Raw genomic sequence first — 22976 nt, forward strand, 5'->3', positions numbered from 1 at the left:
AAAGTCACAATATCTTTCAGAGCCGGAACATAACAGCGGTAAGCTTTATGGGCCGGACTATAACCCACAAAGATAGCATCTGAGGATACCGGAGAGAACACCGATGTACGTTTGGCCGGAGGTATCAACACATGACACTGGACACCAAACGGATGCAGCACAGAATATAAGGGGTCATATCCATACCAACGAAAGAAAGGTGACTTCCCGTCCAATAAAGATGACGGGTACCTGTTCACTAGAAATTCAGCCGTTTTGACTGCCTCGGACCAAAAACGCGAGGGAAGACCTGATGAATGAAGAAGAACACGAGCCTTCTCTTTTAACGTGCGATGTTTCCGTTCGGCAACACCATTTTGAGACGAATTTTACGGGACCGTCAACTGATGACTGATCCCTTTTTCAAAGTAAAAGTGGTTGATTGCTTTGTTGTCAAACTCAGTTCCGTTATCAGTACGAGCGTTGGAAACTTTCAAACCGCGTAAGCTAAAATGGTTTTCTGCAGTCAAGATAAAATTCTTGAAATATGCATTGGTTTCATCCTTCGTATTGAGAGGAATGATTTGAGACCATCTTGAAAAGTCATCAACAATAGTTAGAAAATATTTCTCATCCGCAAAACCCGGAGTTGAGAAAGGTCCGCTCACATCAGCATGAAGTAGTTGGAGCGGTGCCTTTGCCCGTGGGGATGAAGCTTGCTTGGGAAAGATTTGAGTCATCTTTCCTGCAGCACACGAGGCACACTCAACCATCTTGGGACCAGAAGGTACTCCCATCTGAGCCATAACTGCGGGCGAAGGATGACCGAGGGCCGCATGACTAATACCACCAGGAACTGCTAGTGCATCACCAACTAGCGGAGTATAATCAAACTCGTACAGGTCTGGCCCACAAGCGGTCGCAATTTTACTAGCTGTATCATCAGAAGATGAGAGATAGTGAACCGCTTCATGAGAAAATGTAAATGAACCAGTTTTGGAGGCCTTTTTGATGGATATTAGATTTTGGGTGGCATCAGGGACAAAGGAGACATCAGACACAGTAAGAACTTTTGAGGTAACTGGGTGCACAAAGCGGATAGTCCCAGTACCTTTAACGACCAGAGGATTGGATGAGATCCCAGTAATGCAGCCAGACGCCGGAGTAAATTCAGCAAAATGAGACCGCTCATTTGAAATGTGAAGTGTAGCACCAGAATCCAAAATGTAGCTCCGACTTGGCATAACTGAGTCTTCTCTTGAGTTGAAGACTGCCCAAGAGATACCAGAGATAGATTTGGATGAGGAGTTGACAAGAGCTGCTGTATTACCACTAGAACTGCTAGCAGCAATCGGGGCAGCAGCTGGACAATCCTTAGCAACGTGGCCTCGTTTCTGGCATCGGTAACACTTCTGCTTATTAACATAATGTTTCTTGGAAGTAGCCGCAAATACTGAACCCTGCGTTGTAGGAACGAGATCCCGCAGAGTGTTCTCAACCGCTGACAACGTAATGTTCAGAGTTGACACATCTAAAACTCGAGCATTCGCTTGGTCGGACTTAAACATCCTTAAGTAAAACTAACCCATCACTTGGGTAATTTCCGAGGAGTGGTTGAAGTGAGCACATATATCTCTGAACAAGGACAAAGCACTTTCATCACCGGCAGACTTACTGACCGAAGCATCACAAGCTTTATTAACCATAGCATACAATTGACGTGATGTAACCTGGGAGTAATCACGTCTAATCAACATTAGTAAATCAAGTCCGAACGCATTATCAGACTGATACAATAACAACACTTTTGTCGACACAGTATTCAACAGTACAACTTGAATCGCATTGTTCAAGGCAACTTGGAGCTGCATAACTAGAGTGTCGTCTATCGGTTCAGCTGGAGGTAACATCATATCTCCAGTTGTAAAATAAACGTCAAGGCCAGCACCTTGAGTGGCAACAAGCATACCAGTGTAACTGTTCCATTTAGGATAGTTCATAGACGAAGAAAGCTTCAAGCTCTCATCTCTAGGGCAAGTGAGAGCGAATTGGCTCATAACCTGTTGTAATCTAGCTATTCTATTATGAATATCCATTGTATATGTTCACTTTTTCTTATGTTTGTTGCTTATTTATATTTAACTAATATAACTAGCCTACAAACTAATATTCTCAAACATAAATACAAGGGACAAACCTCTTGTATTTATACACTTACACCTTCGGTTAAACTTGCCATTATTCATTTATCATGGCGGCTAACTTTCCAGTTTTAGATTACTTAAGATGCCTTATCATGATAAGACTCTTATCTCTTATCACTCAATCCTTATTGGCCTCGGCATCTTATCTCAACCCTAAGATACCTTATCATGATAAGATTCTTATCTCTTATCCCTCGATCATGATTGGCTTTGGCATCTTATCTCAACAATCCATTGTATATGTTCACTTTTTCTTATGTTTGTTGCTTGTTAATATATAACTAATATAACTAACCTACAAACTAATACTCTCAAACATAAATACAAGGGACAAACCTCTTGTATTCATACAGTTACACCTTCGGTTAAACTTGCCATTATTCATTTATCATGGCGGCTAACTTTCCAGTTTTAGATTACTCAAGATACCTTATCATGATAAGACTCTTATCTCTTATCACTCAATCCTTATTGGCCTCGGCATCTTATCTCAACACTAAGATACCTTATCATGATAAGATTCTTATCTCTTATCCCTCGATCATGACTGGCTTTGGCATCTTATGTCAACAGATTCAAAATAGCCTGATCAGCATTACAGGCTGTACAAAAATAATAGATACTCTTTGATCAAAAAAAGAGCGTCAACAAAAGCTTTTTCAGGTTTGAAAACATCAGTTTGCCTGATAATTTAACAAGCACACATACTACTCAATCAAGGCATTAATAATTACGTAACACAATGTCACTATATTTGGAAAGTGCTTTTTAAACTCAACAAAGCCTGGTTAGCTCAATCGGTAGAGCGTTTGACTCTTATTAGAAAAGCAATCAAAAGGCTGCGGGTTCGAGCCCCGCATCGGGCTTTCTTTTTTTGTTTTCGCTCTATTTTTTGCCTCATATACATTAGGTATTTTTGAAAGTCAAGTTACTATTTTTCTCAGCCAAAGACTTTCCACCAGCTCCAAGTATACTCGTTTTCATTACAGTCTGAGCAAAACAGCATTAACAAAAAACGTTCATTAAGACAACCAGAAACCTCATGTTGAAAGCAGAATTCTAAAAGGTTTGGTATTCTCATCTAGGAACAGGGTTCAGCATCTTACAATGGAGCCGCCTCCACAGAACAAGCTAGATTACTGCAAATCCCAAGCGTTGGATAAAGGTTCTGACAATAGGGAGGAGCTAGAACTCAAGGCAGCAGTAGAAAGTATCATGGGCAAGATACCTAAAGGATACTTCATTGGTCTTTCGAAAGAGCACGCATGGGTGATCTGCTGCATATTGAGACATCTTTTTGGGAAAGAGCATATGCATAGTCGAAAGCAGTTTGTACTTGATCTCGGATCCGGAAAGGGATACATAGATCGAATACTGTCTAGTGTCTACCAAATTGGAGTTTTCTGCGTGGAGGCAGAAAAGGACCGGCTCAAATCTAGCACTCGCTTGCAGAGGCTGTTGAACGATGACAAAACTGCATCGTGTGACACCCCTTTCAATTGCAAGAGGGACTTGCCCCTAATGAAAACCTGTCAGCGCACGCTTGTTACGGAGAATGATTTCATGCTAGTCTGGAAAAAGAGCCTCTCTTATTTCCGGCAGCTAGGCTCACCGGCGATTGAAATTGTCGTTTTGGCACTCAAGGTGTGCGGAGACATGCTTTACAATGTCGTAGACTGGGTCCTTGCAAACTGGGAACTAATCAAAGTCACCGCTCCGACCGAGTGCCGGAACTTGAGAGTAATCATTGTGCCTTGCTGTTTACACAAAAGTACCCGGCTTCGGTTTCCGTCGGCGGTTACCGGATCCGCCCATCAGCTTCGGCTGCAGCAGCGGGAGCTTCTCGGATGGGTCCGAAAACAATTGGCAGATACGTCTAGAACTCCTCCTACTGCATTCGTAGAGGCCATAAACTGCCCCGCCCCGTCAAGCTACTTCGGCATAGAAATGAATCTTCCGTTTCCGACAGAAATGGAAGAGCGAGCGTGTTTAAGGTAAACAAACTTTCGCTATTGTTCTCGACACTATACCCGGGTATTGCTCGGTTTTTTTTTTTCAGAGATAATATATGGGGAGTATGGGCGGGCATCGTTGTTTATGTCTCTTATCGACATGAAGCCCATTCTTCCTCATTTTGTTCACCTCAATTCTTTCCAGTTCTGCTACCTTCATTTTGACAGCAGCCAATAGTTATATCGCTTCGGTTGTTGTTTGCTTGTCTCAATAGTTCTATCCTACATCGTCATCCGGTATGCTTTCTTTCACTACATTGTTGTTGACGGCATCGGCGCTTGTGTCTGCTCAATCTGCTCTTAATGAGTCTCAGATAATCTACAGTCCTTCTGAAGGAACCTGTCCGCTAGTGAACTCATCCGCAATCTACAACTCAACCACCCACGAAGGTTACATTCGTTCCAACTATTTGATTTCTCAGGATGAATACTCGTACATCGCTGCAAGGCAAGCAAAGACTTCCGACAGTTTAATTGAATTCTTGGACAACTTAACCATTCCAGGCTACAACGAATCTTCGTTCGCTAACTATTTTGAGCTCTTGAACCAAACCAACATCAATGTTGGTTTGTCTTTCTCTGGTGGTGGATTTAGAGCTTTGTTCACCGGTGCCGGTGAACTCATGGCATTGGATTCTAGAACTTCAAACTCTTCAGCTTTGAAAGGTTTGCTTGACTCATCAACCTACATCTCTGGCCTTTCCGGTGGTTCCATTCTTTTGTCTACTTTGTTATTCAACAACTGGACATCTGTTGAGAGTTTGATTAATGACAAAACTACCAACATCTGGAACACCACTCATTCTCCTGTCTCAAGGGATATTTCATTCTGGAGAGAATTGCTTGATGAGGTTGCTCCAAAGAAGAAGGCCGGTTATGAAATCAGTATGGTTGATATCTATGGTAGAATTTTATCGAGATACATGTTTGATGAAGATGACGACTCTTACGGTTTGAACGCCGTTTGGTCTGATATCAAATACACTGACGCTTTCATCGACTATGATATTCCATTCCCAATCATTTCTGCAACGGGTGGTGTCGATACCAACATTTCTGAATATGCATACAATGTTTTTGAAATTAATCCTTTCGAATTCGGCTCTTTCTCCCCATATGTTGGCGGTTTCATTCCAATTGAAATTTTAGGTTCTATTTTGGATGCTGGTTTACCATTCCAATCTGCTCACTGTACCTTCGATTTTGACAATGCTGGTTTCTTAACTGCAGCATCTTCGAACATTTTGGAAGGTTACCAAGATGTTTTGGAAGGTTTCCTTGCAGGCGATGCAAATGACACTGCTCTTGCTTACAGAGCTTTTGGCCAAAACATTAGCGCCTCTTATGCTGAAATTCTCTTGGATATGGTCAACAGTGATATCAACGACACATTGTTTGCATTGGTTGATAACCCATACTACAACTCATCATTGGCATCCATCGACTCCTCTATGACTACAAATGAGACTTTAAAATTGGTTGATGGTGGCTACTTTGATGAATCAGTCCCACTAGACTCTTTCCTAGCTCCAGTCAGACAAATCGATGTTGTTTTCGCCTTTGACAACAGCGGACAAACCGATGACAACTGGCCAAGCGGTGACTCTTTATTCGCCACAGAAGAAAGATGGGCTGAGTCGTTCCCTGACGATAACTTTTACGAATTACCTTCTTCTGTTGAAGAGTTTGTCGAGTTGGGCTTGAACAAAAAACCGGTGTTCTTTGGATGCAATGGCTCAAGCTTGGTCACTGATGAAAACAATCCTAATGCAACAGTTGAATATAATGTTATGAAACCATTGTTAGTTTACATTCCAAATACCAACTATACTACTTTGTCTAACATCACTGACTATCAATTTTCATACGCTGAAAGAGATGCTATTGTTGCAAATGGTTTTGAAATTGCTCAGAATGATGGTGAAGAGGATTTTGCTCAATGTGTAGGTTGTGCAATCATCAGAAGATCTGAAGAAAGAGCAGGTATTGATATTTCTCCATTTTGTAACAAGTGTTTCTCGAAATATTGTTTCGAAATTGAAAGTGTTCCAGACAACTCAACTATCAGTGAGATTATTCCAAAAACTATTTACTCTTCTTCAGCCTTACCAAGTCAGCTCTCCTCTTATTTGAGTAAAAAGACTGTTTCAGGTGCATTCCCAACCGCATTTGCCACCTCAGCTTAGTAATTTGTGATACCTTCCTTATTTCTTTCTATTCGTTTTAATTACTGTTTGTTTATCAGTTTTTTCTTTATCTGTTGTGAAAAATGTCCTATTTTACATTATCATTGTTTACGCTTTTATCTATGTCAACTTTGTATAAATGAATCTTTGTTTATAAAAAAAATCATTCTTCAAATTTTGTTTTCCAGGAATCCAGCCATTTACATTTCTTTTCATCATTATTATTAATCTTCCTTGTAAGGTCTACGATCTGGTTAATTTCTTTGGCTAAGGATTTAGAAGCCAGCTCACCACTTTCGACGTTTGCATCATAAACTGTACAAGCAACGACGTCGTCAACATGCTCACTGACTTTCAAACATTTAGCATTTAATGCGTCTAAACCTTTGGAGAATTTTGGGTTGTATTTACTTGCTGGAACAGATTTATCCAACAACGACACCAATAGTTTGACCAGTTGAATCCGAGTACTCCATAACTTACCAAACGCAATTACTTTATCTTCTGCTTTTTCCTCTTCTCCATCGGATCCAATGTCATTACTCAGTCCAAATATATCTTCTTCATCAAAATCAAAGCCACCACCGACTATAGGATTTTCCAACCATTCGTTTAGTTCATTCAACGCGTCGACGACCAATCTGTTTGTCTGTTTGAGCTTTGATCTCAGTACACCACTAGATCCATTTTTGCAAGTTTTTGTCAATTTTTCACAAGCTTCCCAAATGAACCCCACACCAACCAATCTTTGGTCTGTAAGCACAGTTTCTGTTGCTTCTCCGAAACTGACAAGCTCTTTCAACCCACTTATAAGTGCGACGCATGCTTCCAATACTGAGAGTCCATCGGAGGACAATTCATTCGCAAAAACACTAGAGTACTTTTCTTTTTCTTCTTGAATCTGATTAAGCAAGGACACAAGTAGAGCAGCATATTTGAGAAGTGAGTCAACTTCAGTTCGACATGCCTTATAGGTGGTTATTGCGATCGGCGGCTTAAATACCAAACCCAACTTAGTGGCGTGTGCACTTAATAAGGATGAAAGTTTCGGCACTTCATTTAAGGGTTGTGCCACATTAGCAACCTCTAGAGTGTTTGATATAGTAGGTGAATGTGTGGTTACTGATTCTTGACATGATGTGCGGAGGTGGGAAAGGGATTCTTCCACTTTTGAAAGATGCTCTTTGAGGTCATCGGGTGTATTGGCCATATTTACGGTGGTCATCACGTTGGTAGTCTGGAGATGTTTCGTTCGTATGCAATTTCTTATCTGACGAATAAGACAAGAGCTCGTTGCAAAGAGATCCGAAATCTTTTTTTCTTTTCTCTTTTTCATGTCTTGAAAAAATATTTGTACGCCGACATTATCGACCGGTTAAGAATCGTCATTGTTTGACATGCACCAGACAATTGTTTGCAGATCGCTTTACTGACCAGCTACACAAAAATTACCTAAACAGTCATACTGAAGTTGTGTGATAAACAATTATTCCTTTCACAAATTCCTCATTGGTTCCTATGGGTATTGCCCATGAAGGGATGGGAGTTTCGTAAGAATGCCTCTCTCCTGCATACGGCCCGCCAGGCACACCTTTGTACTCGTACCTCCACGCATGCAAGCAAATGGCGTAATCGCCGTGTTCATTTGTTTTTGGAACATGATATTTTGGAGCATTGCATATAGAGCAGGAAGCCGAGTCAACCGATCGTTTCTTGCTTTGGATCTCTTTGGACCTTTGTATTACTTCGTCCCAGTATGCATCAGTTACATCGTTTCTTGATCTTGTAATCTCTTTGTACTTTCCTGTCTTGCTGTACAACGGATCGTCAATAATGGGGCATCCCAAATTGCGAAGATGAATTCTGATTTGGTGTGGGAAGCCAGTATTTAAAAACGCACAAATCACCGACTCGTCCCGTTTCTCATCGTAACAAACCTCCTTGAAACTAGTAATTGAACCCTGGAAAACACGAACCATATGACGTGTTGGATAGAGATAGACTAGATCATCAGTGCAAGTGGTACTAAAGTTTGGAAGCCGACCCTTAACTCGTGCCAGGTAAATTTTCTTGCGGCACCAAGCATTCCTATTTTTGAACTTTGAAACTGTTGTCGGGTTAGTGGCCCAAAGAAGAACCCCAGATGTAAGTCTATCAAGTCTATGCAGAGGGTATAAAGTGACTTGCTTACATGCTAGCTGTTCAGCAAGCATGGATTGGATAGTGTTGTAAAAGTATTTCTGCACACCATGAACAGGAATACCAGGCGGCTTGTTTATTGCCAACAAACTGGAGTTTGTTGATGATAATATTTTAAGCCTTTCTGGCGTCGGCACTGGTGTTTCGTGGATATGTTGGTTATAAGTAATGACACTGTACGGACTCAATGGGGCTTTCATTATCCTGTCAAAAAAGTCATTATCATGAGGTGGGATAGTGATCTTTACCCTGACAGATGATACCCAAACTTGAACCAGATCTTTTTGCAGCAAATGTTTCAATTGGTCTTTCGTAAATCCGAAGCGATATGGTTTGGAGTTGAGGATATCCAGCAAGGACCTCTTGACAGATGGGTTAGATCTTATTATATGGAGTCTGAAGTATGGCAGCGGAGAGTTGATCGGTGAAACATTGTGCACAATCACAGGGAGAGTGTAAGTGGAAAAGGCTTGAGTGAACAGCGTCCCAAACATACTCTGAAATCAGAGATAACTCTAGTCGTAGACATGAGTTCACCAGCTCTATGAAAAGTTCGAACTTTATATCAAAATTTGATATAGCGAGCGAAAGTGGAACGGAGAGAGTTTACAAGATTAGTCGGATTGACTATGTAAGAGGATAATTATACACTTTGTATTGATATAAATACTTGTCAGAATTGTCATTATCACCAGTCACCATCACTTTCATCGTCGGAAGCGGCGACCTTAGATTTTCTGGTGCTTAGAGCAGCCGCCAAAGCATCTGCCAAACTTGCAGGTTGGCCGGGAGCACCGCCAGGGGCTGATGCTACCGCAGGAATGGATACGGGCTCACCTCGGGCCTCTTGCAACAATACACTTGGTTTTTCGAGCTGGCTTTTGTCCACTTTTTTAAGTTTACCAATACCGGCTCCACGGATGGATGCAAGTAAAGCATCTCTATCGCCGTTTCCAGTGGTTTCGACACGAGGTGGTGCTGTGTCAGCCATTGCGGGGAATCCCGGAGGTGGAGGAGGTGGTGGTGGGGGAGCTGAGGAGTTGCTGGAAGGCAGTGGAGGGTTTGTGAATGAGGACATTGGCGGTGGAGGAGGCGGAGGCGGACCTTCCTGAGCCTGTGGTGGTAATTGCGGAGGAGCTTGAGCCTGCGCAGGAGGTTGTTGATGATACTGCTGGTATTGTTGTGGAGGTGATTGCTGCTGTTGCTGCTGCCCATATGGGTTGTAACCCGGGTGTCCCGGAGGCAGAGCTGGTGGAGCAACATTGGCATTGGTGTGCCTTGAGGGCGGCGGAGGAGGAGCCGGGCCTCTTCTGGAAGGAGGAGGAGCGGGAGCATTCGGGTTCCTGGCAGGTGGCGGGGTGGAACAGCACCTCTTGCTGGAAACGGAGGAGGCATCATGGCGACGTTGCCTCTGGCCGGGGGCGCCGGCGGGACTCCATTCCGTGGAGGAGGGGAAGGTATAGGCCTGGCTGCTGTGGGTGGAGCCAGGCGAGGAGGCAGACCCGGACCGGACGGAGCTGAGGACGCCTGCATTGGGGACTGTGATTGCGAAGGAAACGTCATTGGTGGTGGAACGTTATGAACCCGACGTGGCTCCGATGCAGAGGAGAAACTCTGTGCTGGTGCTGGTGGAGGTGATGCTGGAGTAGTTGTCTCCTGCTCTATTATCTCCTCCATATCGGGGTAAGAATCCTGCCGGCTCGGAGACAGGAAGACATCGTTTGTGTTGGAGTAAGGAGGCGGTGGAGGGGTAGAAGCTGTAGCCGAGCTTGTGCCCGTTGACGAGGCGGATCCTGGGGGAGGTGGGGGCGGAGGAGCCTTCTTTTTCCTTTCCGAGTTTCCAGAGTTTACTGTGTTTGATCTGGAACGGAGTGATTGGGAGATGGATCTCGAGGCTTTGAGGGTGCCATTGCCGCTGCCGCTGCCGCCATCTCTGATTTGGTTCTGGTAGCGTCTTGGAATTGGCGGCTCGAGGCCAACCAAGGGCCCGCCTTGTTTGGCGATGTAATCTTTGATGAACTCTCTGTTTTCAGCAATCATGTCTTCGGAGATGCCCATGTTCTCGAGCTCCTTGTAGAAGGACCGCCATTCCGGCGGAGGCTCATTCTCGTAGTAGAGGACACCCTTGGAGCGTCTCATTCTCTGTTCGTTGACAATGCCACCGTTCGTGACTCCGTCGGCAACCGATTCCTGTCCCCGGTACCCTCTGGTGGAGGTTTCCTCGGGCCTCTTGCGAGCCTCCACGGCGTTGTTGTTCTGCACGGTGAGTTTGGAGGCGTGTTTGTGGCGGCTCTGGACCCGTTTGAAAAAGTGCTGGGCCTCGGACTTGTCCTCAAAGAGAAACCCCACGGAAAAGTCCTCGATCTCAAAGCTGTGGAAGAAGAGTCGGTCCTGCGAGTACTGGAAGTCGACCCAGAGCTCCTGGTCCCACAGCACTCCCTGGTTGCCGATGACGTCGACCAGCTTGAAAAAAAAGGTATGTCCAATGAGGTCGTCCACGAGGACAACGGCTCCCGTGAGCCCCGTCCACGTCCATTCCTCGAGGCTTGGGTAGTTCACATAGAGCCTCACGATGGCGGCGTCGATGATCTTGTTCGACGACTTCGGGACGACCCGTTTGATCTTGTCCTTGTCTGCGGACGTGAGGGCGGTCATCGGAGATGCTGCTGCGGTGCTGCTGGCGCCAGTCTATGATGCTGTATATATAAGCTGTCTTTCCCGAGAGACAATGGCTCTCTCTGCGAGCCTCTGCTTTCTGTGCTGCCTCCCACGGGCAACCGCCGGGCCTTCTCTGTAGAGCCCACACTGTCTGTGTGCAATAGGGATGCTGGCGACAGCCGGTACAGAGACGGTGCTGGCGAAAAAGCGGCGCGGGCGGCAGCGAGGGCCAGGAAAAAAGGTGGAGCAGGGAGTTGACCCATTAAACTACGCAGGGCAGAAGAAGAAGCTGAGAGGTTGGACGCGGAGAACAGCAGATTGCATTCCAGTGGACCAGCACTAGCACCAGAAACAACATGTCCGGAAGACAGGGCGGCAAGGCGAAGCCTCTGAAGAAGCCAAAGAAGGCGGCTAAAGATCTTGACGACGAGGACGTCGCGTACCAGCAGAAGCAGAAGGAGCAGGAGAAGCTGCGCAAGGAGATGGCTGCCAAGGCGTCCGGGAAGGGCCCCATTGTCAGCGGCGGGATCAAGAAGAGCGGCAAGAAGAAATAGTGCCGCCATAGGCTCGATATACCCTCTGTAGCTAGTATAGACGTGTGTACAACCGAACAAGAGGCAGTGGTCAGCAGGAACAACAGCTATATTTCCTTCTTGACAGTGTCAAATTTTTTCGTAACGCTATTTTTTCTCAACTTTTGCTGATTATGTCAGCAGCGGGTTACATAATCAGGTATGTACGTAAGCAGTGCTTACCTCAGCAGCGTGGGTGGATGCCGGGGGCGTGGGAGGGACGGCGGCCTGCCTGTGGACAAGCTGGAGTCCAGGAAGGACGGGTTGAAGAGCAGGGTGGGCCGGTGGACGAGGCGGACAGGCAGAAGGGGCGCCGGAGGAGAGAAGGAGAGGCAGCAGCAGTAACAGCAGCAAAAAGTCGGCAAACAGAAACGGAGCAGCAGAGCCAGCACAGCGAGAGATACTGCCAGGACGGGATGCTGACCAAACACAAGATCGTCTTTCTCGGGGACCAAGGAGTCGGGAAGACGTCTCTAATCACGAGATTCATGTACAACACGTTTGACACACACTATGCGGCGACGATTGGAATTGACTTTCTTTCTAAGACGATGTATCTGGACGACCAGACGATCCGGTTGCAGTTGTGGGACACGGCGGGCCAGGAGCGGTTCCGGTCGTTGATCCCCTCGTACATCCGAGACTCGATGGTGGCGATGATCGTGTACGACATCACCAGCAAAGGCAGCTTTGACGACATCCCCCGCTGGTGTGACTACGTGCGCACGGAGCGGGGCGACGACGTGATCATGGTTCTCGTGGGAAACAAGAGCGACCTCCCCGGGCGGGTCGTGTCCACTGAGGAGGGGGAGAAGCTCGCCAAGGAGCTCAACTTCAATCTCTTCATGGAAACCAGTAGCAAGAACGGATACGGCGTGAAAAACCTTTTCAAGAAGGTTGCCAAGCTTCTTCCAACCGTGCAGGGTGACGAAGGTACTTTGGACGGCGCTGCCGCCGCAGCTGGCACCAAGGATAGCAACACGCAGACCATCGACATCTCCACCACCAACACCAAGGACGACGGCCCTGCAGAAGGCTGCTCGTGTTGAGGAGACGGGCGAAACGTCTCCGCACACCAAATAGAACCCCCCTCCCCTCCTCAGGGCACCGCCTCCACCCTTCTGGCTGACTGCCCCCCTCGAAGCTTTACTTTATGACAAATATATGCGTTGCATACATCTCTGCGTGTATCTATACTAGGAATGATATATGTATGTAGTAGACAGACCCCCTTATATAATTATCTCGTGTGTATTATACATTAATATGAATAATTCTAACTATAAATAGGGGATGTTGATAAAATTGGTAATAGTATGTAAAATATTGGCGAGTCTATCTAAGTTTCTACTGCAGGCCGCAGCTCTATAGGTACTTCTTGAGGCCCTTCAGTCTTCTGACAGCGTCCTCCAAGACTTCGTCGTCCTTGCACACGGCGAAACGCAAGCAGTCAGACATCACTGCTGCATTCTCAGGAAGGTAGAACTCGCTCGGAGGAATGCTCACCACACCATACTCCTGGATCAGCCAGTACGCCAACTTGAAGTCCCGGGGCTTGTTGGCAATTAGCTCAGGCCACTCAAGTTCGGGCAACTTCACTGATTTGAGGTTCACCAACAAAAAGTAACCGCCGTCTGCCTTCGTGTATGGGAGCTCCAATTCGTCGAACACAGACTGCAAGATGCTGTACTTCTTCCTGTACTGCTCCCGCATTTGCTCGTAGTAGCCGTTCGAGTCTGCGATGGCAATGGCCTTGGACACTGCAACCTGGATTGGAGCAGGAGTCGAAAAGCAGATCCTCGTGTGGGCAGCCTTCACGTATGGAATCAACTCCTTGCTACCGATGATCCAACCGATTCTCCATCCAGTGGCAGCAAAGGTCTTGCCTGCAGAACCGACAAATAGCGTACGGCGCTGGACTTCAATGTCCTCAGAAGCAGCGATCCGAGGGAACTCCTTGTTGTAGTAAAGGTTCTCGTAGACCTCGTCGGAGAGAATGACAAAGTTGTGCTTCACCGCCAACTTGCCGATTTTGTCCAATTCTTCTCTGGTGAAGATCTTACCAATTGGGTTGTGTGGAGTGTTCAACACAATCATCTTTGTTCTTGGGCTTATGGCCCGCTCCAGCTCGTTCCAGTCGATCGTGTAGTCCGAGCCGTCGACGACCCTTTGGTCGAAGTCCGCAGGAGGGTGCAACTGGACATAGACAACCTTTCCGCCAGGCATCTCAATGTTCGAGATGTACTGATCGAAGAAAGGCTGGAATACAATCACCTCGTCGCCAGGACTGATGAACCCAAAAAACGCAGCCAACATACCCTCATTGGCACCGGTCGTCACCACAACCTCTCCGCTGGACAACTCACGTCCAAGCTTCTTCGAGTAGTGAGACTTCAATGCTTCAATCAATTGCGGCTTACCGGCAGATGGTGCGTACTGGTTATCCATTGGGTTTGTGAAAGCCTCCTGAGCAGCCTTGATGGCAAACTCTGGAGGAGAGTAGGAAAAGAACCCTTGCCCCAAGTTTGCCACCTTTTCGCCGGAATCGGCCTCCTTTGCAGCAGCGGTTTCGTTGATCAATGACCAGATATCCTTGCCGCCTAGGGAAAAGTACGGATTGTTCTTTGGTAGTGCCGACATCTTTCTATATCCTTGCAGGAATTGCTTACGATAACTACTCACAATGAATCTTCTGTTGCAATGTACTGTCAAACGAAACATGCAAGAGCGCAAAACAACCAGTGTCCAACGCTGTGATTACCTACTCGACTTTTAACACCAGAAGCACAAGCAACAAGGCAGAAAAGAAACTGCTACAGTCGCCCAAGACCCCCCACACAGCTGCACGCAGACCAACAGACTAAACAACCACCGTCCCCGTCCAAAGATCCACAATTTCACATTCTGACTAACCGACCTCTCTCAGCGATAGTGGAGATACAAGACCGGGGCTGCCGATACCGTCTCCGTTGCCCAAAAAGGAAACCGGAGAGTGGCCTCTATAACGCAACGGCACGTGACAATTCACGTGACCTTTGGTCACGTGAATACATTTTTTTTATTTTTTATTTTTTATTTTTTATTTCTTACTCCCGTCAGATTCATGTACATGACAAATAACCGGTACATGTACAGTTTTTCAGGTTTAGGAACGATTTCCTCCCATATCCCGATCTTTTCTCTCCGAGACGGAGCTACGCTACCTGAGGACAATGGACACTCCGTTTGAGATTCCGTATTGCATCCTTGAGGATGCTCCGGAAAACAGGCACACCAGACTCTTGAGGCCGTATGTGGAGAAGCTTATCCATGAAGACGTAGAACACCCTGTTCATTCTAACCCGTACAACAGGTTCAGTGTGCTTCGTAACGAGGTTCAAGAAGAAACATTAGAGTACTGGATTTCAGACTCCGAGAACGAGAAGAGGAGTGGCGAGAAGGGACAGAATTCAGGCTCGGAATCGGATACAGGATCGGGTTTGGAACAGAAAAAAAGGAACGGACTGCGCAGGGGAAAGACCAAGGCTAATGGTAAGACAAAGACAATGAAAGCACACATCAAACTTGCTCATGACGCACAGATATCGAGCGCGGGCTTTGCATCACACTACGAGTTCAATTCTCGAGAGATCCAACATATCAAACAGCAGATGTATCTCTCGCTACAGCAAAAGTCACGATCTACGCTGCCTCCAGAAACGGAGACAAAAGACATCAAAATGGCTCTGGTTTCTCTCTCGGGGTACGAATGCCCACCTCCCTCAGTGTACTTCAATTCTTCCCGTCCTAATTGTGAAAGAGTATCATTTATCAAATACCTTTCAAGAGTGATCGACACCCTTTTCTACATCTCCTTGTACAAGCGTAACTGGAACCAGTGCTATAGGCTCTTCAACATTTTGCTAAGGACCTTTGACTCCGACGTTAATCAGATCTGGACGTTAGGTGTGCACATGCTTTGCCAGCTCAACATGTCCGATTTCAATAAATACTTTCAAGTTGAATGGATGAAGTTCGATAAAACGTCATCGGCTGCTCCTCAATTGTCGCCCAAGGTTCTCAATGAGATGGCCTTTCTACAAAACCCTGCCCTAGTCCCTCTTCTTTATAAGGGCGAGAATGACCCGGATCTGATCCGAGTTCTTCAGCGTACAGTGATCCAGAAAAGACCTATGTATGACATAATTCTCAAATTCTTACGACTCTTGATGAGAACATCCAGAAACCAGCATCCCTTGATAGGGGCATATCCGGAGCAGACTTATGTTCCTGGAGGAATTTTGCTACCGGAGAAAAAACCTCATCAGAACAAGAGCCAGGAAGACACAGAAACAGAGCAAGAGGCTACTTCTACCTATTCCCAACATCAAGACAGGGGGAGGTCTAACTCATCCCCTATTTCTGCGAATAGAGCAAATTCACCTAAACCGAAAGACAACCATGATGAGTCAGTAGATGAAGATTCCGAAAACAGTTCCGCAATAGAGAAAGAAAATTTAGACACGGACTCGGACGCAGAGATGGGTACCGACACAGACACAGCAAGTAATATCAACCCGCGTATCCCCATCTCGGCACATAAATCACCAATAGTTATCAAGAATACTGCCTTTGATCCGAAAAATGATGGGCATGTTCCTCACCAGCAAATATTTAGAAAGTCTCTAAAGCGACATTCTACCCCGTTACACAAGCAGGGAACACGTGTAAGAACACCAACGTTTACCCTCTCTTATTTGTGGATACTTGTTCGAAGTGGTCGTTTGAATGTGGTGCAGCGGGCGCTAGAGCCACTACTTCTTGTTGTTCCAACGAGTACAGATGCAAGAGTGGAGTTGGCAAATTTGGCAAGTCGAGTTCTTGACATTGCTGGAGCGGCACACGAGATAAGTCTCAGTGACGAATATGAGTGGGAGAAGATTTCTCTTGTCGAAGGGAGGTTATCAGAAATCGAAGATTGCTGGCAGAAATGGAAGGATCAATTCACAAGTCGTAGCAAAAAAAGGAGAAAAGGAGTAAGACAATTCGAAGGATACAATGAAGTGGGGAACTCTTTAGCGAAGTTGAAGAATTGGGTGAATGATTGTCTTTCGAGGAACAAGGGAGACCAGAAGAGTAAATTTGGCTCAAAAAAACCTAAGCTAGACGAATCCTACGAATCTGCCGAATCTGACGGCTATATTACTGCCAATGAAGATGAAACAGTGGGTGAGAAACCCGAAGACGACATCAGCGAAGATGCCGATGCAGACGAAGAAGAGGAAATCAGAAAAGAGATGGAGAGGCTTTTAGGGTATTCTGCCATGGTTGAGGAGGATGAAAGCCAAGTGAGGAAGAATGATGTAAAGGACGAAGAACTTGGGAAAGATGTTTTTGCCATGGATGATGACGATGACGACGAAGAAGAAGTGCAAAGAGAAATGGAACGACTAATGGGTTATGCGGAGGAGCATAATAATAGCCTTGATGATGAAGACATCGAAAACAAAGACGATAACTTCAATTCAGAAAATGAACAGTTTTACAACGAGTACAATAAATGGCACGACATTGACTCCGACAGTGAATGATTAAGATATCCCGGCGTCCCACTTTGATGATTTATAGAAATGTAGTATAATAATGTATTTTAATCAGCTATTTACTTATCTCCGCGAATCACGTGCCAGATTTTGGGCGAGGGTTTGAGGGCTCGGAACCGTTGGAGATGGTGAATACGTGTTATAGAATATGCATGTGCAGAATACGACAGGAAAAGAGATAGTTGAGAACAGGCTTGCAAAGAGTGTGACTTATCGCTTTACCCTTTAGAATAAACGAGATCAGCAACATGGAGAATTGGAAACGGAACTTGCTGTTTTTAGGGTATGTGGTGGTGAGTATTGCGGCAATGGTGATAAAGTTCTACACGTTGTACGATACCTCACCCAACTCTTTTGTTTTGGGAGTACGTTTTGCAAAGGGGGATGCATTGCTGATCTTGACAAACATGATGATTATGCTGGCGTTGGTTGGCGGCAAATTACTTCAATATATTGTGTTTGGAGAGCTCAGATTGATTGAGATCGAGCATCTATATGAAAGAATCTGGCCCACAATCATCGGATTAGTGGTATCAGCCAGTGCATACAAAGCCAAGGAGAATTCGTTTTTCAGAATGTCACTTTTCGTCGGGCTATTGTTCAGCAAAGTGTTTCACTGCATTGTGATAGATAGACTGGATACATTGATCCAGCAGTATTATCAAGCGAACGGAAATTCGGTTACCCGTTTGCTGTTCAACAGAGTTGTCTTCACGTCATGGCTTTTCCTACGATTGGACATCCCCCTTTTGAGGGCATCCATCGATGAAGCCTATTTACATAAGTCGCCAATGTTGTTAGGTATAGCGTTTGAGTTATTCTTACTCATCATGGACTTAGCGTATGCTGCCATCAAGTTTGCACTAAATGTTTTTGAGCTCTATTATATCCGAAGATTTCCCGATGAAGAGGTTTGGTCCTACAAAGTGTGGATTGATTCTGTTGCAAAACTGCTACTAGGAGTGGTCAGATGTATCATGGTTCCCGCACTATTCAGGTATTTCACTCTGATGGATTCATTCCCATTGAACTTATTGAACGAGATTTTCCGTTCCTTCTATGGCCTATCCAAATCCGTAGGGTCTCTATACAGGTTGATCAAGAATGCTATGAAGTTAAACAATTCTTTGGGATACCCAACTGCAGAAGAATTGCAGGATGACGAAATCTGCATTATTTGCAGAGACGATATGGTTTTTGGTGGTACGGGCACCGCCAGAAGCGTTCCAAGAAAATTGCCATGTGGCCATATTCTACACGATGGGTGTATTCGGAGTTGGTTGGAGATGTCAAACGCATGTCCGACTTGTCGGAAAGATGTTATTCGAAATGATTCAGCAAACACCGGTACGGCAAATAATGAGAACGGAAATGAAAATGAAAATGAAAATGAAAATGAAAATGAAAATGGGAACAATGTTGCAGCTGTAGTTGCTGCCCCGCCACAAAACCTGGTCGAAGGTTTGAACAATATGATTATTAATGGTGATGACAACAATATCAATAACGATGATGAAGATGGGAATAGCAATGATACCGGAGAAAGTGGAGATGCTGTTGAAGTCGAAAGACTGACCAAAAGCGCAAACAACGAGACGAACGAAAATAATACAGATGACCAGAATGTGAATGATAATAGAACGGGAAATTCTAAGGAAGAAATTGCAAACAACGAGGAAACAGAAGATGAGGGTATCGACGAAGAAAATGGTGATGTTGAGATTGCATTTTTCGGAACAAATAACATGTCCATTCCTAGACCAACACCCACCACACGATCTACACAACTGCTTGGTATTTATCCAAGATACATGCCTTCGTTTGGAAGAAGTGACTATTTTGAAGTATGCTCCTCAGAAGAGAAAGAGCCTAGATCTACCGCACATTTGCACAGTGAGAGAATGAACCAGATTGGAAATGTTGTTGATAAGATCGGTTCATTGAACATGGATGAGCACCAGCGTGGAAGATGGAAACGTGTACGTGATAACTTTGAGTTGGCTCGTTCTGGTGGCAATCAAGGTCCAGAGCTGAATGCTGGCGACGGTAGTGGTGAAGGCGTTGATGAGAGTAACACCGAGTTCGTGCATGAGGTTCCTCCTCACACAGTAATACCAAAAGACTGGACGATTTTCCCTATCCAGAAGACTAGGGAGGAAGAGTATGAGGTGAAATTGAGTAGGAAAAGAAGGGTGACCATGAAGGTGGTCAGGAATGGACGGATCATAGACCCAAATACATTTGACAAGTACACACGCAAATAATGAAACGACTTGTCACGCTATATATTGAGATATATATACATAGATGTATTCAATTAATAAAAAAACTCAGTATACAACATATTATACAGTTATACGACAAAACTAGACAACCAATAAAATTCAAATAGATGGAGTGGGGAAAGAAAAAGCGCTTTGCTCAGTTCCTGTTTTTGCCCTTCTCGACCTTCAATAGCAAAGCCTTGTTTATATGTGGCAAGACACCACCATAGGCGATGGTGGCCTTAATCAGGGTATCCAATTCTTCGTCACCTCTGATTGCCAATTGAAGATGTCTTGGTGTTATTCTCTTGACCTTAAGGTCCTTTGCAGCGTTACCTGCCAATTCTAGTACTTCTGCAGTCAAGTACTCTAGCACTGCTGCTAGGTAGATAGCACTCTTCGAACCGACTCTGATCTTGTTTTGGGCGGTTCTCTTCAAATATCTCTTGATTCTACCGACAGGAAACTGCAATCCTGCACGAGCACTGTGGGATTGTGACTTCAAATGGCCATCCTTTGCGCCGGACTTACCTTTACCTCCATGGACTTTCCCTGACATGATTGCGGTGTGTTTTCTTGTGTGTGGATGAAGAGCGTAGAGAAAAAAAAGAGAATAGCCAAAGCCGAAAGAAAGAAGAACGCAAAGAGAAGCAAGAGAGAAAGAACACGGGCATCAGCTGCAAGTGCCACATGTAAACAAATGCGCAATAGAGATAGTGGTGATCTGGAGTCAAGCAAAGCGGTTCAGGATTTGTTTTTCTGGGATTTTCCCATTTTTCCCATTTTCCGTCTGATTTTCGCATTTTCTATTGTTTTTTTTTGTTCCGGGAGGGCAGGGCTGCACCGGGTAACTGGGAGCTAGGGGGCCGTAGTTCCTTACAGACAGAAAGACACACAACATAAAGCTCTAGGGTCTGATATGATTGGGCATTCAATCTTATGCTTACTTATTTACACTTTATAAACGGATAGTTCGTACAATTCAAACGCATGGGAACACGTTCATCCGTTCAACAGGTTGGCGATGCACGGCTTTTTCGTTTCACTGCTGAATCCTAGGGCGGATATGCGAGAGTCTGCAGTCGACAGTGAAGACGATTCGCCTCTGCTGTGCTGCGAACGGTCGTTGCTTGCCGTCGAGTCTCTGGAATCCCTTGACCCAGAGCTCGATAAGCTCGGTTTTTTGATACCTTTGGTATCAGAAACATCGCTGTTTTTGACGTGGTCGAAAGAAGTTTTCGAGACAGAGGGAGATGGAAGGTGGGGCGTGTTTTTGATATTCTCGGTGTTTAGGGCGTCTCTGGCGTTGCTCATTTCAGTAGATGATGTTGACTGAGTTTCACTTTCCTTGAACTCCTCTCTTCTGATCAGGCCGCCGATCGGCTGTGACCCCTTCCGTGGCTCAGGAACAGGCATGTGGTATGCTGTCGGGGTATTAACCAGAGAATTTGGGGTCGGCGCAGCTTGATAAATCGGGTTGCTCTGACTTATTCCGTGTAACTTGCTGCTGTAGGGCTGCGGCTGTGGCTGTTGTTGTTGTTGTTGGCGCAATGGATGGCTTGAAATTTGGTGTTGGGGAAGAGGTGCATTGTAGTGGAAATGCATTTGAGACTGGATGCCTGGCTGCATCCCGTGCGACAGTCGTTGATAGTACAGGGGGGATATGTATGGGTTACTTTGGAACTCAAACTGATTTGTTGTTGGCGTAACCGATGCAGAGTTCGTCATATAGAATTGAGGAGAGAGAGGTTGAGGAGGAAGATGTTGCTGTCCCGATGCGGAGGATGCGGAAGAAGGAGGTTGGTTGTGAGGGTGTTGTGGATGCTGTGGATGTTGCGGGTGCTGTGGCCCGAAGTTCAGCACGTAAGGTGAAGGGGAGTCTGCGAAACCGACCATCGAGGGAGAAACTGCGGGGGATGAGAAGTTGGATGATGGCGGGTACATTGACAAGCTGGGGTTTTGCTGTGAAAAATGGCGTGTGAGGGGGTTCTGTAGGGCCTGCTGAAGTGGGTATTGTTGAAGGGGAGGTATAGGTATGGGGCTGATGTCCATGACGGAACCCGTTCCTGTGCTTGGGGTAATGATTGCGTTGTTGCCTCTGTGGTGGTGATTGAGGATTTTTCCAGAAAAGTTTGAATTGTTTTTAGCTGAAGAGACCGAAGAAGAAGAAGAAGAACCTGGAGCCGAGGAGTCTGCGTTTTCTATGATGATGGGGACAGGTTTGTTTGAAGAAGTGGGTCTGAACTCCGAGTATCCCCTGCTTTGTAGCAAGCTGTTTCTTCTTGGTGGCGGCAACATTGAGTTTGTGAGCTGGTTGACGTGAGGAGAGACGGAGTTTGGCGGGGAGACGAGAGAATGGATGTTTGAGTTGCTGTGGTAATTGGTGGTGTCTGCCGACGGGGTTTTTGGGTTCTGGAGGGCGGGATCCGCGTGGCCTTGGTAGTTCTGGTAGTTCTGATCGTGGTATTCTCCCGGGTGGGGCAGGTTTGAGTAGTGTAGTTTTGAGTTTTTGCGCTTGAGGGTGCTTTTCGGGTTGTACTTCTGGCTCTTCATGGAATGCAGATGGTGCAGGTGGTGTGGGTGTCCGTGCTGGTGGAGCTGCATCTGTCTCTGCTCTTCGGTGTTGAACGAGTGCATGTCGGTGACCGGGGTGCCACTGTTGCTGTTTGTCGGGGTACCACTGCCGCCGGTTTCGGCCGCACGGTGGCCTCCGGGGACGGTGTTGCTTGCGCCGTTGGACATCTGGAACTGGTGGACGGTCTGCTTGTGCTGGCGCAAGTTGTCCAAGCGGGAGAACTTTTTGAAGCAGAAGTCGCACTGGAAGGGTCTTTCGCCCGTGTGTTTGCGGATGTGTCTGGCCAAATGTTCGGACCGCGTGAAGATCATAGAGCAGCCCGGATAGCCTGTGCACTGGAAGAGCTTACCCTTGGATTTCTTTGGCACGGTGCTGTTGTTGTTGTTGTTGTTGTTGTTGGCAGCAGCAGCGGCCGATGCTGCGGCCGGCGGCGTCGGGGACGACGCCGAGGACGACGACGAAGTCGTCGTCGAGCGTTGGTTTACGTCTGCAGCGTTTGCGGCGACCTCTGCAGCGGGAGAGGGGCTTCTGTGGACCATCGCTGGGTGTGTTGGCGTGAGAGTGTGTGGGCGATGACTGCACTATCTAGCAGAACGAGGCAGCAGGGGAGGAACGCCGTCTGTGGTGCGGTGCGAAGCGTCCGCTGTGCTCCTGTTGTGGAGTGAGGACGGCCAGGCAGGCAAGAGAAGAAACACACCGTGGAACAAGTGTGCAGCAGGGAAGCGGTTGCGGTTGCGGTTGCGGT

At 46.1% G+C, this 22976-nt stretch overlaps 11 protein-coding genes and 1 non-coding gene across 12 annotated transcripts; 7 read left to right on the forward strand and 5 right to left on the reverse strand.

Moving 5' to 3' along the window:
* The first annotated feature begins 2965 nt into the window (after positions 1–2965).
* PICMEDRAFT_t52 lies at positions 2966–3049 on the forward strand. Its single transcript has one exon. It is a non-coding gene; the product is annotated as a tRNA-Lys (tRNA).
* A 107-nt stretch (positions 3050–3156) lies between these two features.
* On the forward strand, positions 3157–4550 carry PICMEDRAFT_122377 (hypothetical protein). Its single transcript, XM_019159900.1, has one exon. It carries the CDS (start codon positions 3291–3293, stop codon positions 4179–4181), a length of 891 nt encoding a protein of 296 aa, XP_019019115.1. The 5' UTR covers positions 3157–3290; the 3' UTR covers positions 4182–4550.
* On the forward strand, positions 4435–6381 carry PICMEDRAFT_31189 (hypothetical protein; the record flags this gene model as incomplete). Its single annotated transcript, XM_019162680.1, has 1 exon — positions 4435–6381. One exon carries the CDS (start codon positions 4435–4437, stop codon positions 6379–6381), a length of 1947 nt encoding a protein of 648 aa, XP_019019116.1.
* A 163-nt stretch (positions 6382–6544) lies between these two features.
* Positions 6545–7606, reverse strand: PICMEDRAFT_72003 (hypothetical protein; the record flags this gene model as incomplete). The annotated part of the gene is made up of 1 exon (XM_019164070.1): positions 6545–7606. One exon carries the CDS (start codon positions 7604–7606, stop codon positions 6545–6547), a length of 1062 nt encoding a protein of 353 aa, XP_019019117.1.
* A 235-nt stretch (positions 7607–7841) lies between these two features.
* PICMEDRAFT_72004 (hypothetical protein) lies at positions 7842–9074 on the reverse strand (the record flags this gene model as incomplete). Its single annotated transcript, XM_019164071.1, has 1 exon — positions 7842–9074. One exon carries the CDS (start codon positions 9072–9074, stop codon positions 7842–7844), a length of 1233 nt encoding a protein of 410 aa, XP_019019118.1.
* A 99-nt stretch (positions 9075–9173) lies between these two features.
* Positions 9174–11294, reverse strand: PICMEDRAFT_15858 (hypothetical protein). Its single transcript, XM_019160997.1, has 2 exons — positions 9985–11294; positions 9174–9952 (listed from the first exon to the last, which is right to left on the reverse strand). The coding sequence occupies exons 1-2, from the start codon at positions 11233–11235 to the stop codon at positions 9269–9271; spliced, it is 1935 nt and encodes a 644-aa protein (XP_019019119.1). The 5' UTR covers positions 11236–11294; the 3' UTR covers positions 9174–9268.
* Positions 11295–11439: 145 nt separating this feature from the next.
* On the forward strand, positions 11440–11870 carry PICMEDRAFT_15859 (hypothetical protein). Its single transcript, XM_019160998.1, has one exon. It carries the CDS (start codon positions 11595–11597, stop codon positions 11790–11792), a length of 198 nt encoding a protein of 65 aa, XP_019019120.1. The 5' UTR covers positions 11440–11594; the 3' UTR covers positions 11793–11870.
* A 356-nt stretch (positions 11871–12226) lies between these two features.
* On the forward strand, positions 12227–12859 carry PICMEDRAFT_32255 (hypothetical protein; the record flags this gene model as incomplete). Its single annotated transcript, XM_019162752.1, has 1 exon — positions 12227–12859. One exon carries the CDS (start codon positions 12227–12229, stop codon positions 12857–12859), a length of 633 nt encoding a protein of 210 aa, XP_019019121.1.
* Positions 12860–13175: 316 nt separating this feature from the next.
* On the reverse strand, positions 13176–14450 carry PICMEDRAFT_72007 (hypothetical protein; the record flags this gene model as incomplete). Its single annotated transcript, XM_019164072.1, has 1 exon — positions 13176–14450. One exon carries the CDS (start codon positions 14448–14450, stop codon positions 13176–13178), a length of 1275 nt encoding a protein of 424 aa, XP_019019122.1.
* A 543-nt stretch (positions 14451–14993) lies between these two features.
* Positions 14994–17497, forward strand: PICMEDRAFT_15861 (hypothetical protein). The gene has a single exon (XM_019160999.1). It carries the CDS (start codon positions 15023–15025, stop codon positions 17378–17380), a length of 2358 nt encoding a protein of 785 aa, XP_019019123.1. The 5' UTR covers positions 14994–15022; the 3' UTR covers positions 17381–17497.
* Positions 17498–17595: 98 nt separating this feature from the next.
* PICMEDRAFT_15862 (hypothetical protein) lies at positions 17596–19733 on the forward strand. The gene has a single exon (XM_019161000.1). It carries the CDS (start codon positions 17641–17643, stop codon positions 19654–19656), a length of 2016 nt encoding a protein of 671 aa, XP_019019124.1. The 5' UTR covers positions 17596–17640; the 3' UTR covers positions 19657–19733.
* Positions 19734–19819: 86 nt separating this feature from the next.
* Positions 19820–22593, reverse strand: PICMEDRAFT_21160 (hypothetical protein; the record flags this gene model as incomplete). Its single annotated transcript, XM_019162187.1, has 3 exons — positions 19820–20187; positions 21717–21966; positions 22303–22593. Coding segments are annotated over 3 exons (909 nt in total), but the record flags the coding sequence as incomplete, so codon positions are not given.
* Positions 22594–22976: the final 383 nt, after the last annotated feature.

This window comes from Pichia membranifaciens (assembly GCF_001661235.1).
Source record: "Pichia membranifaciens NRRL Y-2026 unplaced genomic scaffold PICMEscaffold_2, whole genome shotgun sequence".
In the NCBI taxonomy this organism is placed as follows: Eukaryota; Fungi; Ascomycota; class Pichiomycetes; order Pichiales; family Pichiaceae; genus Pichia; species Pichia membranifaciens.

Bases quoted from the DNA above. Each gene is read 5' to 3' on its own strand.
- PICMEDRAFT_15858 (XM_019160997.1), bottom strand. From the start codon at position 11,235: ATGACCGCCCTCACGTCCGCAGACAAGGACAAGATCAAACGGGTCGTC. The intron at 9,953-9,984 runs GTCGCCATGATG...GTTTCCAGCAAG, and splicing joins CGCCCCCGGCCAGAGGCAAC to AGGTGCTGTTCCACCCCGCC.
- PICMEDRAFT_15859 (XM_019160998.1), top strand. From the start codon at position 11,595: ATGTCCGGAAGACAGGGCGGCAAGGCGAAGCCTCTGAAGAAGCCAAAG.
- PICMEDRAFT_15862 (XM_019161000.1), top strand. From the start codon at position 17,641: ATGGAGAATTGGAAACGGAACTTGCTGTTTTTAGGGTATGTGGTGGTG.
- PICMEDRAFT_15861 (XM_019160999.1), top strand. From the start codon at position 15,023: ATGGACACTCCGTTTGAGATTCCGTATTGCATCCTTGAGGATGCTCCG.
- PICMEDRAFT_122377 (XM_019159900.1), top strand. From the start codon at position 3,291: ATGGAGCCGCCTCCACAGAACAAGCTAGATTACTGCAAATCCCAAGCG.